Source organism: Trachemys scripta, chromosome 15, assembly GCF_013100865.1.
Source record: "Trachemys scripta elegans isolate TJP31775 chromosome 15, CAS_Tse_1.0, whole genome shotgun sequence".
Classification (NCBI taxonomy): domain Eukaryota; kingdom Metazoa; phylum Chordata; order Testudines; family Emydidae; genus Trachemys; species Trachemys scripta.
Genome location: NC_048312.1, coordinates 28,419,079 through 28,431,346, shown reverse-complemented (window position 1 = coordinate 28,431,346; position 12,268 = coordinate 28,419,079). Strand labels below are relative to the sequence as shown.

The 12,268-nt window shown below is 61.2% G+C and overlaps 1 protein-coding gene across 1 annotated transcript in view; it reads right to left on the bottom strand.

The window, feature by feature from the left end:
• Positions 1 to 12,268, bottom strand: part of POLE (DNA polymerase epsilon, catalytic subunit) — a 36,231-nt gene that overhangs the window by 6,120 nt on the left and 17,843 nt on the right. Inside the window, exons 25-40 of the mRNA XM_034791415.1 lie at positions 9,071 to 9,266; positions 7,707 to 7,921; positions 7,366 to 7,468; positions 7,132 to 7,212; positions 6,906 to 7,028; positions 6,567 to 6,785; positions 6,112 to 6,321; positions 5,104 to 5,247; positions 4,172 to 4,312; positions 3,564 to 3,717; positions 3,374 to 3,480; positions 3,020 to 3,196; positions 2,356 to 2,579; positions 1,963 to 2,183; positions 887 to 1,091; positions 360 to 533 (exon numbers count right to left, since the gene is read on the bottom strand). Coding sequence (XP_034647306.1) covers positions 360 to 533; positions 887 to 1,091; positions 1,963 to 2,183; positions 2,356 to 2,579; positions 3,020 to 3,196; positions 3,374 to 3,480; positions 3,564 to 3,717; positions 4,172 to 4,312; positions 5,104 to 5,247; positions 6,112 to 6,321; positions 6,567 to 6,785; positions 6,906 to 7,028; positions 7,132 to 7,212; positions 7,366 to 7,468; positions 7,707 to 7,921; positions 9,071 to 9,266 — 2,694 coding nt within the window. The remainder of the gene's footprint in view (positions 1 to 359; positions 534 to 886; positions 1,092 to 1,962; positions 2,184 to 2,355; positions 2,580 to 3,019; positions 3,197 to 3,373; positions 3,481 to 3,563; positions 3,718 to 4,171; positions 4,313 to 5,103; positions 5,248 to 6,111; positions 6,322 to 6,566; positions 6,786 to 6,905; positions 7,029 to 7,131; positions 7,213 to 7,365; positions 7,469 to 7,706; positions 7,922 to 9,070; positions 9,267 to 12,268) is intronic.

Here is a 12,268-nt window from a genome sequence, read left to right as displayed (position 1 = left end):
CCCCCCCCCCCCCCCCCCCCCGGCTCCGGCGCGGCCCCCACTTGATGAGCACGTTAACGATGCCACCTAGTGGTGCTCTACCTGAGCTGCAGTCCCACAGCACAGCAGAGGCTGTCCGCGCTTCCAGCTGGCGGGCCAAGCCCCATCCCCAGAGCCAGAGGAGTACAGCAGTGAGTGGGGTGACCCAGGTCCATTTTGGGGCCTGCCCTACCAACCTGCACCTAGCTCCTCCCATCTGTTCACGCTGCCGTGGAGCTCAGGGGACCCGGCTGCAGCTGGCACCGTGACAGGGCGACACCCCGCACCATGGCCTATAGCGCCTCCCCCGCTGGCCCTGCCAGCCGCCCGCCCTCACTCACTGCAGGAAGAGCTTCTTCATCATGTTGTGCAGGGTGCGGTGCAGCGCCGGGTCGTGCAGCAGCGAGGCCGGCGAGCGGAGCCAGCGGTAGAAGTGGATCACCTGGTTGTCGGCATAGACGTTGTGGTACTGCGTGATCTCCTTCACCCAGCCCACCACCATGCTCTTCAGGATCCTGCCAGGAGAGCCGAGATCAGCCCCGGGCCGAGCCCACAGGCCTCAGCCGGAGCCTGACCCCTCCAAATGCTGCTGGAGGAACCCCCCCACCCCCAGCACTCGGATGTCCCTGCGTCCCCACCACAGCCAGAGGCCAAACCTCCAGGTCCCCTCCCGCCGACACCTACAGGCCTGGGAATGGGGGAAGGTCCCCTGTCCCCAGAGCCATGCTCCTGGCTACCCACAGCCATGCCCTGCGAACTGCTGCTCCAAGACACCTGCTGGGTAGGCAAACGCCCCCCAGCCCTGCCAGGCGTCTCCTCGCAGAGCACCTGGCAGAGCCGGGCCCGCACTCCGGCCGCGCGGCCACACCTGAACGTGTTGGAGCAGAGGGCGGTCTCGTCGTAGCTGGCCGGGATGCTGGCGGCCTGGTTCCCCGTCACCATGTCCTCGAGAGACGCCTGCTGGATCACGTCGAAGCTGATGCTCATGCTGGAGGCTCCCTCCATGTCGTTGATGTGGTGGGACTGCAGGATGGTGTTCACAGCCAGGCTCTGGATGTCCAGCTCCAGGCACACTGAATACAAGCAGCCTGTCAGCAGGAGGGAAGTCCCCCGGCCCCAGCACGGCGAACTCCTGGCCCCACTGAAGTCAATGGTTCAACACAAGCGAACCCCGTGTGGAGCTATGTACAGTGCAACTGTTGCAGTGTACGGCTACCCCTGTGGCTTTGTACAGAACAATGCCTGGGGGTGTGGCGTAGGGGCTGGTTATCTGGAGCAGCGGCTGCTGTGGAGATGGAGGGCCCTGAACCGTCTCAGACCCTCTGATGAGGCAAGGCGGCCGCCTGGGTCTGCACAGCCACTAGCCGGCTGATCAGTCGCTAGCCGCAGCCAGGACTTCGTCATTTGCTGGCGTTTAAAGAGGCTCAGGGTCTCAGTCGCAGGGACCCTGGCCCTGGCAGGCTGTTCGGTGTTATTCAGCCTCTGGGTTGTTTTGCCTAGTTCTGAATGTTTCACAATAATGGGCTGACTTTCCGAGGACAGCCGGGGTGACCATGGGGGTGCTGGAGCCTCTATCCCCGGCATTCCCTGGGGGTTTCCCGTCTCCAGAGACCAGCACAGCCCATAGGGCAGACGCAGCCTACGCCGCTGGACGGGGTTTCTCGGATACCTTGTGTCTACACCGGGGCTATGTCAGCATGGCTGCATCAGGCGGAGGGGGGGTCAAAACGTAGCTCTGCCCATGTCACTTTTCACCATAAACCAGCCTCAGAATCGACTGCCTTGACCCTGGCTTAGCCAAGAGGCTCGCAGCCCCAGGTGGGCTGGTGGCCAGGTGCTGAGCAGTCCCCCAAACACCCAACCCCTGGGGGGAGCAGGCTGGCTCCCCACCCCTGCTTCTCACTCCCTGAGCAGCAGCCCAGCACCCCGCAGTCCCCTCCTCACCGGTGGAATAGCAGCCCGGATTGTTGATCTCCACTGAGGCTCTGTCGTCGAACTCCATGACCAGCCGGTTGTCATCTGCCTCCTTGCCCCCGAGGTCCGGGCGGGCCGTGGGCGAGAGCCACAGCAAGTGGTTGTGGCGACGCAGGTGGCGGGAGAAGAAGAGGTCGGAGCCGAAGGTGGAGATGTCGTCAGGGAGGTTCCCAATGGGGATGTGATAGTACCTGGGACGGGGAAGGCGAGGGGCAGGGCTCAGCCAGGTACAGAGACAGCGACTGACACTGGCCTGCCCCATCTCAGGGGCACAGGACAGAGCCAACCACAGCCCTCCCACTGTGCCAGGCACCTGTCCCCACCCATACTGTCCCCAGACAGGGGGCAGCAGCAGCAGCTCACCTGCTCATCTCAAAGGCCTGTGACAGGCAGGTGTCGAGGTTGAGGTAGTGGCGGATCATGCGGCGGGCAGCATGGCGCTGCCAGTCCAGGACGGCATAGCTGATGTCATCTGTCACCCGCACGGGAACCAAGGGGAACTCTTCGAAGACGGGAATCCCGCTCGCCAGCCGCTTCACGTCCCAGTTGGACTGCACAGCGATCAGCGTGGGGCCCCTGCGCTCGTCCTGCACGGGGCGGGAGGGGAGTTGGGGCTGGCCGGGGCACAGGACAGCCCCTCCGGGGGGTACGGAGGCCTCTGCCTAGGTGGGGAAACTGCAGCCTGGCCAGCGAGTGCCCATGGCTGATAACACCTGCCCCTGCAGCGGGTCAGAGCACCCCGCACAGCTGGCGGGTCCCAGTGCATTCTGGGGCCTCTGCCTCCTCTCCATCACGTTGGTCACCACGGCTGGGAGCAGGGGCTGTGGGGACGTGGCCCCAAGGAACGAGTCGAGAGGCCTAACTGCAAGGCTTGGGGAGAGACTGCACCTGGCTAGGGTGACGGCTGGCCAGCCAGGGCCGGGGGTGGGTGTAAAGTGCTGGGCCAATAGTCTGCTGCCGCGCCTGCGTGTCTAGCCCAGCCCGAGTGCCGGGGGGCGGCTGTGCGGCTCGCGCGCCTGGCTCCTACCTTGTAGCCCAGCAGCAGGCGCTGGATGGCCCTGGAAACCGTCTTGATGTCGGTCTCGGCTCGCACCTCGAAGGTGTGCTTGTCCGGAGGGAGCAGCTCCTCGCCCACCTTCTCCAGCATGGCACTGCGCTCCGACGAGTACAGGTTGGCGAGGTTTGGCATCTGGTTACTGCGCACCTGTGCCAAAAAGAGAGCGGATCAGGGGGGAGCAGGGCCCCCAGTCCTCTCGTCCAGGGGCCAGCGGCTCCAGACGCTGCAGTTCTCTGTGCTGAGAGAGGTTTGGAGAACAGCTCTGCCACGCTCCTGCTGGAGCCCACTGGGAAGCACCCCGCAGTCCCCCGCCCGCAGCCTTACCGTGTCCAGCACGAAGACAGAGGCCTTGCGCTGCGATGGGATGAAGAGGCCGAAGAGCGCCTTGCTGCCCTGGGCGTTGTGATAGAGATAGATGTGCCGGATGCTCCCTAGGAACGCAGAGCAGACAGGTCAGAGCCCTGGGGCTGGTCCTGCCGCCCTCCTGCCCTCACACCCAGCCTCGGGGCCTTACCTGGCTCCAGGTAGCTGAACTGGGCCAGCGAGCGCATCTCCAGGTGCTCCAGGGCAAAGGTTTCAGCCTCGCGGCCGGTGAGGTGCCTGACCAGCTGCCTGCTGACCATGCACACACAGCCCAGGTGGATCAAGGCGCGCAGCAGTAACGGCACCTGGGGAGGGGCAGAGCTCGTCAGTGTCCCTAGGAATCCCCGGGCGCAGGCTCCGACGCTGGGCCAGCAGCTCTTCACGTGGGTGGGGGCGGGCCAGAGGGGTAGTCGCCCGGGGAGCTCGCTCGGGCAGTTCGGTTGCCCTGCCCCATTTCCCTGTGCGATCTCACTTGGCGATCTGCTTCCCCTCCCCGCACCTGCTGCTGCATTTCCCTGGAGGGAGAGCCCTGTCGAGCCTGGGCACTGGGTGGTAGGCTGTGTTTTAGACACCTCCGGCGACAGGGCACCCGATGCTGCAGGCAGGGGGCTCCCAGGCCTGAGGCAGGCTGGGGTAACCCCCGAGTGGTCCACGGGAGCCTGTGTTCCCATCCCCCAGCTGAGGCCAGGTTTGGCCAGCAGTTTAGGAGCCAGGTCTGTGTCTGGGGGCAGAACCCCAGTGGGTACCAGGCGTGGTCACCTGAGTCTCGTACACTCCCTCGATGTCTGGGGCAGACAGACCGGCGTTGATCTCGTTGATGTGCTCTTGATACATGTCCTCGGGGACGGAGTACTCGTACAGGTTGTAGAGGAGATTCGAGCGGGGCAGAACCCTGTTCACCTGCCAGAAAGACACACACAACCGTATGCCAGTCTGCACCCCTCCCATGGGTGGGAGGAGCCCCAAACGCCCCCGGGACAGCTACAGAACTACAGCTGCTCCCAGAACTGGCTCAGGCCCTGACTGAATAGGCCACCCACCTCCCAGTGCTAGCCCATTCCCACATGGGAAGGAGTCCGGTGGATTCATCCACTGTGCACATCTCCAAATCACCATAACTGCCTGCCTCTGCTCAGTAGGCCAGTGCTGGGATAGCAGGGGCTGTGGGTCCAGACTGAGGGGTGCTGACAGAGCAGGGGGTGGGGCAGGGCTGGCAGAGCAGGGGCTGTGGGTCAGGACTGACGGGCACTGGCAGAGCAGGGGAGGCAGCGCTGGGACAGCAGGGGCTGTGGGTCAGGACTGAGCGGTGCTGGCGGGGGTAGGGCGGGGGAGCAGCGCTGGGATAGCAGGGGGCTGTGGGTCACAGCTGAGGGGCACCGGCAGCGCTGGGGGGGGCAGGGCTGGGATAGCAGGGGGCTGCGGGTTGGGACTGAGGGGCACTGGCTGCGCAGTGGGGGGCGGGAGCAGGGCTAGGACAGCAGGGGCTGCGGGTCAGGACTGAGGGGCAGGGCTGGCAGAGCAGGGTAGAGGGGCAGGGCTGGCAGAGCAGTGGGGGGCAGGGGCAGAACTGAGGGGCGCTGGCAGAGCAGGGTAGAGGGGCCCACACAGCACGCTGTCTGCACTTGGCCTCTAGCTGACAGGATTTCCCTCCCCGGGCAGTTGGCTCGTTGCCCGTGTGCAGCTCCCCTCACCTTCCGGTAGGCGGGTCCCTCCTCTGGCTTGGCCACCCGCTGGTTGACGTAGAAGATGCGCGGGATGCTCAGCTTGATGCAGTGCAGGTCGCTCCCGATGACGGCCCACAGCCTGAACAGGCCCGGCTGGCTGGTCTCAGCAACCTGCAGGCGGGAAGGTGGCTCAGAGGCCCGGTGGGAGGCAGCGCACAGTGTTACTCACTCTTCCCCCACAGGCTTGTAGGGCCCCCTGCTCACCGGGCACCTGCCTCGAGAGACGCCGCTCCCTCTGGGGCCGCCAGCCACGCTGGATGTTTTCTTAACCTTCAGACTTGAGAGGCAGGGGCGTTCTGGCCATGCCGTGCCTTCGCCTCCCAAATCCCCTGCACGCGTTCAATTAGCACCCTGGGGGCCGTCTCTTCCGGGGGCTGGAGGCCAAACCCTCCTAGCTCAAATCCAGGCCATGAGCCAGGGGAGATCCCCACTGAAGTCTGCTCCCAGGGAGCCTACAGTCCATGACCCCGCTTCTGAAAGGAGCCGCGCACATGCCACCAGGTCCCTCTGCTCTGAGCCTGTGACAAGGGCCCGCAGATCCTGGCCCGCGCCAGGCATTCTGTGCTTGGGCACGGTGCCGATCACGGTCACACGCTCAGGCTGCAGTTCCAGGCCACGGCGGGCACCGCAGCAGCGAGAGGCTGGTGCCCAAACGGAAGGATGAGCCCACAGTCCCTGGAGGCTCCAGGCCAAAGTCCAGACGCCATTTTCCTCCCCGTCCTGGTCGGCTGGGCTCAATGGCAGCGCCACAGGGATGAGCCGGGTTCTCCCGCCCAGCAATCCTGGCTAGGGCCAATGGGTCGAGCCCCCTCTCTGCCAGGGGAGCTAGTGTCCATACAAAGCCACCTGGCCCTGGGTTGGGAGGTCCTGTCCGGTCTCCCTGGGATTCCCCCCGCTGCAGGAGGGATTTCCAAGCGGCGGCTGAGCACCCGTGACGGACTCAGCAGAGACACCCCACCTCCCGCTGCCTGGTACCTGCACGATCTGCCAGGGCAGGTCCAGGATGCTGCGGGCTGTCCTGCGCAGATAGCTGCTGAGCCCCTTGGAGGGCCCATCCCGGATCACGCCCCCGCCCAGCACCACCTCGCCATCCTCCAGCCGCCGCTTCTTCCGGCGGGCCTGGCGCTGCCGCGCCTGCAGCTCCCACTTCTTCTTGTGGTACTGGAGCCAGGCCAGGCGCTCCTCCTGGGGGGAGAGCAAAGGGGGGTGACTGGGGCGAGGATCATGGAGATACTATTAGCTGCAAACATGCCCAGGGCAATCCCCTGAGACATGGATATCTGCTACCACCCAGCCCCTCCTACTGGCTCTGGGGCATGGCCATGGGGCTGGGCTAAGCCTGCCCTTCCCCCCCACCGCTGCCCCCTCCGCTCCCCAGACAAGTGAGCATCTCATAGCTACTGCCCTGCCTCCCACCGGAGCGTCTTTACCTTGGTGGTGCCAGTGGGTGGGGGCGGGCCCAGGATCTCCCGCCAGGACTGGGTCAGCTCCAGGTTCTGAGACATCTCCTGGCTCTCCCCTGCCACCGGGACCCGCTTGCGCTTACTGGCGACAGGAACCGACGGCTGCAGGGGCTTCGCAGCCCCAAAATCCTCCATGTCGGCAACCTGTGTGCAGGGGGTGCCCTCCTGGGGCTGGTTGGCGGTCACCTGGGGTGGGAACAAGGGCAGGGGTGCTCAGCGGTGGTGGCAGCAGGGGCTGCCACATGGGGCCCTGGCAAACAGCATCGGCCAGTCCCCCCTGCTGTGTCTCAGCCCCACCCCCATTACCTGTCTCTTGCCTTCACTAGTGAACAGCTCGTTGATTTTCTTCTGCTTGTACACGTCGTTCTTCTCCAGGAGCTTCTTGTGCAGCCAGTCGGGGTGTCGGACGCGGGGCACGGGGTTCTTCACCTGCAGGGACATGGCCTGTCACGCCAGCAGCAGGGGGAGAGGCCAGGGACCCAGCCCCTCCAGGCCCAGGACCCAGCCCCTCCAGGCCCAGCTGCCCCCTCACCTGCTGCAGTGCCGCAGGGATGGTGATGATCTTCTGGATGGTGCTGCCGAGTCTCTCGATGTAGTAGTCCCAGTCCAGGATCTGGGTGCAGGGACAGGGGGACAGTTAGCATTGGGGAAGGCAGAGCAGCAGGGAGTTTGGGTCCGCACAGTCTCTTTGTGCCCGGGTGCTAGCCACGCCCCTGGCCGGGTGCCAGTGACGGGCAGTCAGTACCGGTGTCTCCGGATCACTTACCGTCCGGATGTTGAAGTCCTGCAGGGAGGGGCTCTTCAGCCATTTCCGGAGGTAGTGCTTCCGCACGGTGAGCTCGGCTTGGAAGATGGCCAGCGGGATGGCCCTGGGGTACACGGGAGCACTCATCAGCCAGTGGTTGCTGGCAGCACAGAACCCGCTCCCTGAGCCTGCAGGGAGGCCAAGGGCCATCATGGCTCGTCCCCCTCCCCAGAGCATCCTATTAGGGCTCAGTGCAGCAGGCAGGTACAGGCTCCATCTTACCCCCATGCCTTCATTATGGTCTGCCCCCGGCGGCAGAGACTTCTCGCCGTGGGCCCCAGTGCCTCTCAAAGCAGATTTACCTCTCGGTAACCGGGGACCCTTCCGGTTTCTTGGAGATGATGAATCGGCAGCTCAGCCCAGCGTCCTTCACCATCTGATCCCCCAGGAACTCGGCCAGGCGCTTGGCCGTGCTGATGGAGGTGGATTTCTGCTCCCCGTAATCCTCCAGCTTGCGGGACATGGAGCGGTTCTCGGAAATCAGCTCAAATAACTCCGAGTCCGGCATGTTGGCAGCCTGGGGAGACAGCGCATCTGTGGGAACCCTGTTGCTATTAGCTGGTGCTGCAGGAGCATACGGTCCTCTATGGGGTGCGCTATACGAGCCGCTCTCTGCCATGGAGCTTACAATCTATACCGAGAACACACGGACTACAGCTTGGCTGTGTGTCTGTCTGTGTGTGTGTGTGTGTGTGTGTGTCTCTGTGTTTTACATTGTCACTTTATGGCACTTTAGGGGCGTTTATCATCCTGATCAGGCATGAGAGTGGCCACTGGAAGCTCCCAAGTGTCCCTTGGGGACCCCGTGCCCCCATTTGTTTCCTAGGGTTACCCACTCTCCCCAATTTCTTGGCTTTGTCTAGGTCAGCGCTCTCCGATTCTGACCCAGGGAAGGTGGCCAGACTCCACAGAGCATCCATGGCCGCATCCTACCCTGCGAGGATCCCCGCAAAATGAACCCAGTGAGAGCTGAGCAGCACTGTCCTGCCGGGAGAACTCGCAGAAGAATCAGAGCTGCTGCAGAGAGACGTCTACTTAACCTCCCGATTCCATCCCTCAGTAACGTCTCTTATGGGGCTAGCCAAGGCTGGGTGTGTTTGACCAGGCCTCCCTCCTCCTCCACGGGCAGAGATCAGGACGCCCAGTCTGACCCCAGCACTTCCCTGACAACAGCCTGCTGTCAAACCCAGGGTTCTGACCTCCCTGCAGGATGGGGAGAGGGGAACCCAGTCTCCTGGCTCTGCCTTGCTACGTGTCTGTCACTCCCCAGCTATCAAAGAGGGGTGGATGGGAATGACCTAGTGACCCAGCTCTGGGGAGGGGGCTACACTCATCCCAGGATGGGAGCTGCTGGAGAAGAAAGGCAAATATTAGCCCAACACGGACAACAGCAGCCAAGGGAGTGGTGCAAACACAGGTCTACCGACAGGTCCTGTTCTCCTCCGACGTCAGGAGCAACAGAGAGAACCAAAGCCATAGAGCCGGGATGGCCCTCGGGGAAACAAGAGGTCGCTGGAGAGAACGTCTGTCGTCCCCTTGCTGCTCTCCCTTAGCTCCTGACGGCAGGGCACCAGTGCATCCCTTGTCCTCTCATCCAGGGGGTTGCGCCCCTCTCCCTGCCGGGGCCCACATTACAGTACAGAGAAGCAAGAGGCTGGGCGCTCACCTTGCTGTAAAGCACATCGAGCCAGTAGTCGGCCACCTTGGCCACGGAGGCGTAGACCTCCTCCAGCGTGGTGCCCTTCAGGAAGGCCTCGAACACGGACGACTGGAAGATCTTAACCAGCTGCAGCTCCCCACGCCGCTTCACTTCAAACCCCTTCAACTCAGCCAGGGACCCGTCCTCATTGAACACCGCGTACCTGGGAGACAGAGCTGGTGAGAGACTGCCCAGCACTCCAGGGCACGTCCTTTCCCTGCCAGCAGAGATGGGCCTCGCCGTGCTCCTGGACACCCCCCGCCGCATTGCCAGGCTGGCCAAGGACTGTGGTGCTAGAAAATAAACCCGAATTCACGCAGCTCAAAGTCAAGGTGCTGAGTGATAAAAGCCCTGCTCCACAGAGCTCCCAGCTGGGAGCGTTTTTCACCGGAATGCTTCAGGCAAGGAAGGGCCGGCAGGAGTTGTGAGGGGGACAGAACAGGCAGGGAGTGGATGCTGAACGGGGCACTGCTCCACGCCTAGGGGGCAGGGAGAAGTGGATGGTGCAGGACAGGGGGTGAGGAAAGCAGGGCAGAGCTCTGGAGAGCTTCCCAGGGGAGGATGAGGGAGCTGCCTGCTTGTGAAGGGGCAGAGGAAGCTGCCGGCGCAATCAGAGAGGAGAGATGCTGCAGCATCACTCGTTACTAGAACACATCCCTCCAACCGCAATCCCTGGCTCTCTGCAGTTCACATCCCCTGCCCCAGCCAATCACCAGTGCACACTCCCAGGGCCACGCTCTCCAAGCAAGCTGGGTGCATGGAGCAGAGGTCATGAGTAGCCACATCACTCTGAAGATGCCAAAGGAGGGTCAGTCCCACACTGGGGCCCCCAGGGGAGCGTGAATGCAGAGAATTATGGAAGGCCCTCCGCCATCCATGTGACTATGGGACATGTTGGCAGGGCCTCTGGGCAGCAGTTGGTTCAATGTGTGATAGGCCAAGGTGCCCACCCAGATCAGCAACTGCACCTGCCCCAATCCTGCAGCTACCTGGTCTCAAGGAGCCCAGGGTGCTCGACATCACACCGGTGATGGACTGTACCGGAGCTGGACGGAGCGGGAGAAGGCTGCAAGTTACTTGTGAACAGGAACTGAACGGGGTTGAACAAGGAGATGGCCCTTCAGTTTAACAGGCATTGGAAGGCCCCTGACTGGATTCCCTGAATATGAATATGAAAATGAGATGGGAAGGCAAAGGTTAATTTTACCGTGATGCAAATGCGATACCCACAGCGGGAAGAGAAGATGGCGGGCATGAGGACGGAGTTGCATTGCTGCTAAAGCTGAAGGCAAGCCAGGTTCTTAAAAGCATTTAGCTTGCTATCTCCTTGTACATCGAAGATGAGATTCAGAATCAAATCTGAGCAGCTACAACAGTACTAATATATGCACCAACCTCAGCAGTGCCCAAGGAAGAAATTGGCAAACTTTATAAAGAGCTACAGAAAACAATAGAAGGAGTTTCAAGAGATTTTAAAGCAAAGGTAGGATCGGACTGGAATTCCTGGGCTGGAGCAATAGGCAGATGTAGATGAAGAAAACAGAAGAGGAGAAAGGCAGAAAGTTAGTAGCCTAAGTAACAGCCTGGTGATAAAGAACATACTATTTCAACAAAGAAAGTGGCAGAGGAGGTGGACATGGATATCACCTGAGGGGCAAACGAAGAACATGACAGACTTTGTACTTGTGAATTGCAGATATAAATCAAGTGTGGAGATCATATGAGGCTGTTATCAGATCAGATCATAAATTAGTCCCTGCATCAATGAGGTAGAGGCTGAGAGAAATCTAAAAAGTGCCAAAACCCAAGATCCATGATGCAGACAAATTGAAAGAGCTGGATATCAGGAAAGACTAAAACATGTGGAAAAATATCACGTCTCTGCTAAAAGAAGAACGAATGTTGAAGAGACGTGGGAACCGTGTACAAAATGGGATTATGAGAGTGGGTGAATAAGGGCTGGTCTACACTGGGGGGGGGGGGGTGTCGATGTAAGATACGCAAACTTCAGCTATTCGACTTACCCCACTGTGAGGATGGCGGCAAATCGACCGCCACGGCTCCCCCATGGACGCCCTTACTCCTCCTGACGAGGTGGACTATGCGCGCAGATTCGGGGATCGATTTATCGCGTCTAGATGAGACGCAATAAATCGATCCCTGAGAGATCGATTTCTACCCGCCGATCCGGGCGGGTAGTGAAGACGTGCCCCAAGTGTAGGGTTACCATATCTCATAAATAAAAAAAGAGGACCCTCCATGGGCCATGGCTCCGCCCATTTCCCCACCCCTAGCCCCGCCCCAACCCCGCCCCTTCCCCCACCCTAACTCCGCCCCCTCCTCCCTCCCACTTCTAGCCAGGGGGAAAGGGCTGCCCCAGTGCTACCAGCATCACGGTTTCCCGGGCAGCCCCCAGACCCTGCGCCCCCAGCCGGCGCTTCCCCAGCGCAGCTGGTGCCCGGGAGGGGAACGCCCAGCCGGGGGCGCAGGGTCTGGAGGCTGCCCAGCAAACCGTGAAGCCGGTAGCGCTCGGGCTTTGGGCAGCCCCCTTGCCTCCGGACCCTGCGCCCCCAGCCGGGCACTTCCCCTCCGGGGCTCCGGCGGCTCTGCGTAACTTACACTGTGTAAGTTACACAGAGCNCACATTGGGATAACTCTAGATCTTGCAGAAGGGTAAAGACATTTTGATAAAAGCAGAAGTCAATGTATCTGAGGCTCCCTCATGCCAATACTGCTGGAGTATGAGAATAGCCGATGAACAAAAGATCTTGACTGCAGAAATGAACTGGCTGAGGGGAAAACGGAAGACTGCAGAAAATAAACAAAGAGGAGAAAAAGGTTAGGGCAAAAAATAACGCTGTTACAGAAGATTCAAGAAAGAAGAGGATGGTTTGGACACTTCAAGAAGGATACCACCCATGGGAATACGTACCAGAGTGTAAGGAACTAGAAAGAGAGGAAGATCAAGGATGCATTGGATAGACCTGGTGAAGAATGACACGGAACAGAGAGGATTAAAGATCACCAAAGCCATGAAGCTGGTACAAGACAAAGTGGTGGAAAGACTTCATTTGGGCCCTGTTGTTGCTGCTGAGCTGACAGACGGGAAATCCAGGAGGAGAAGAACTGCCACAGTACATCCCTGGGCCAGAAGGTTAGTGGGAT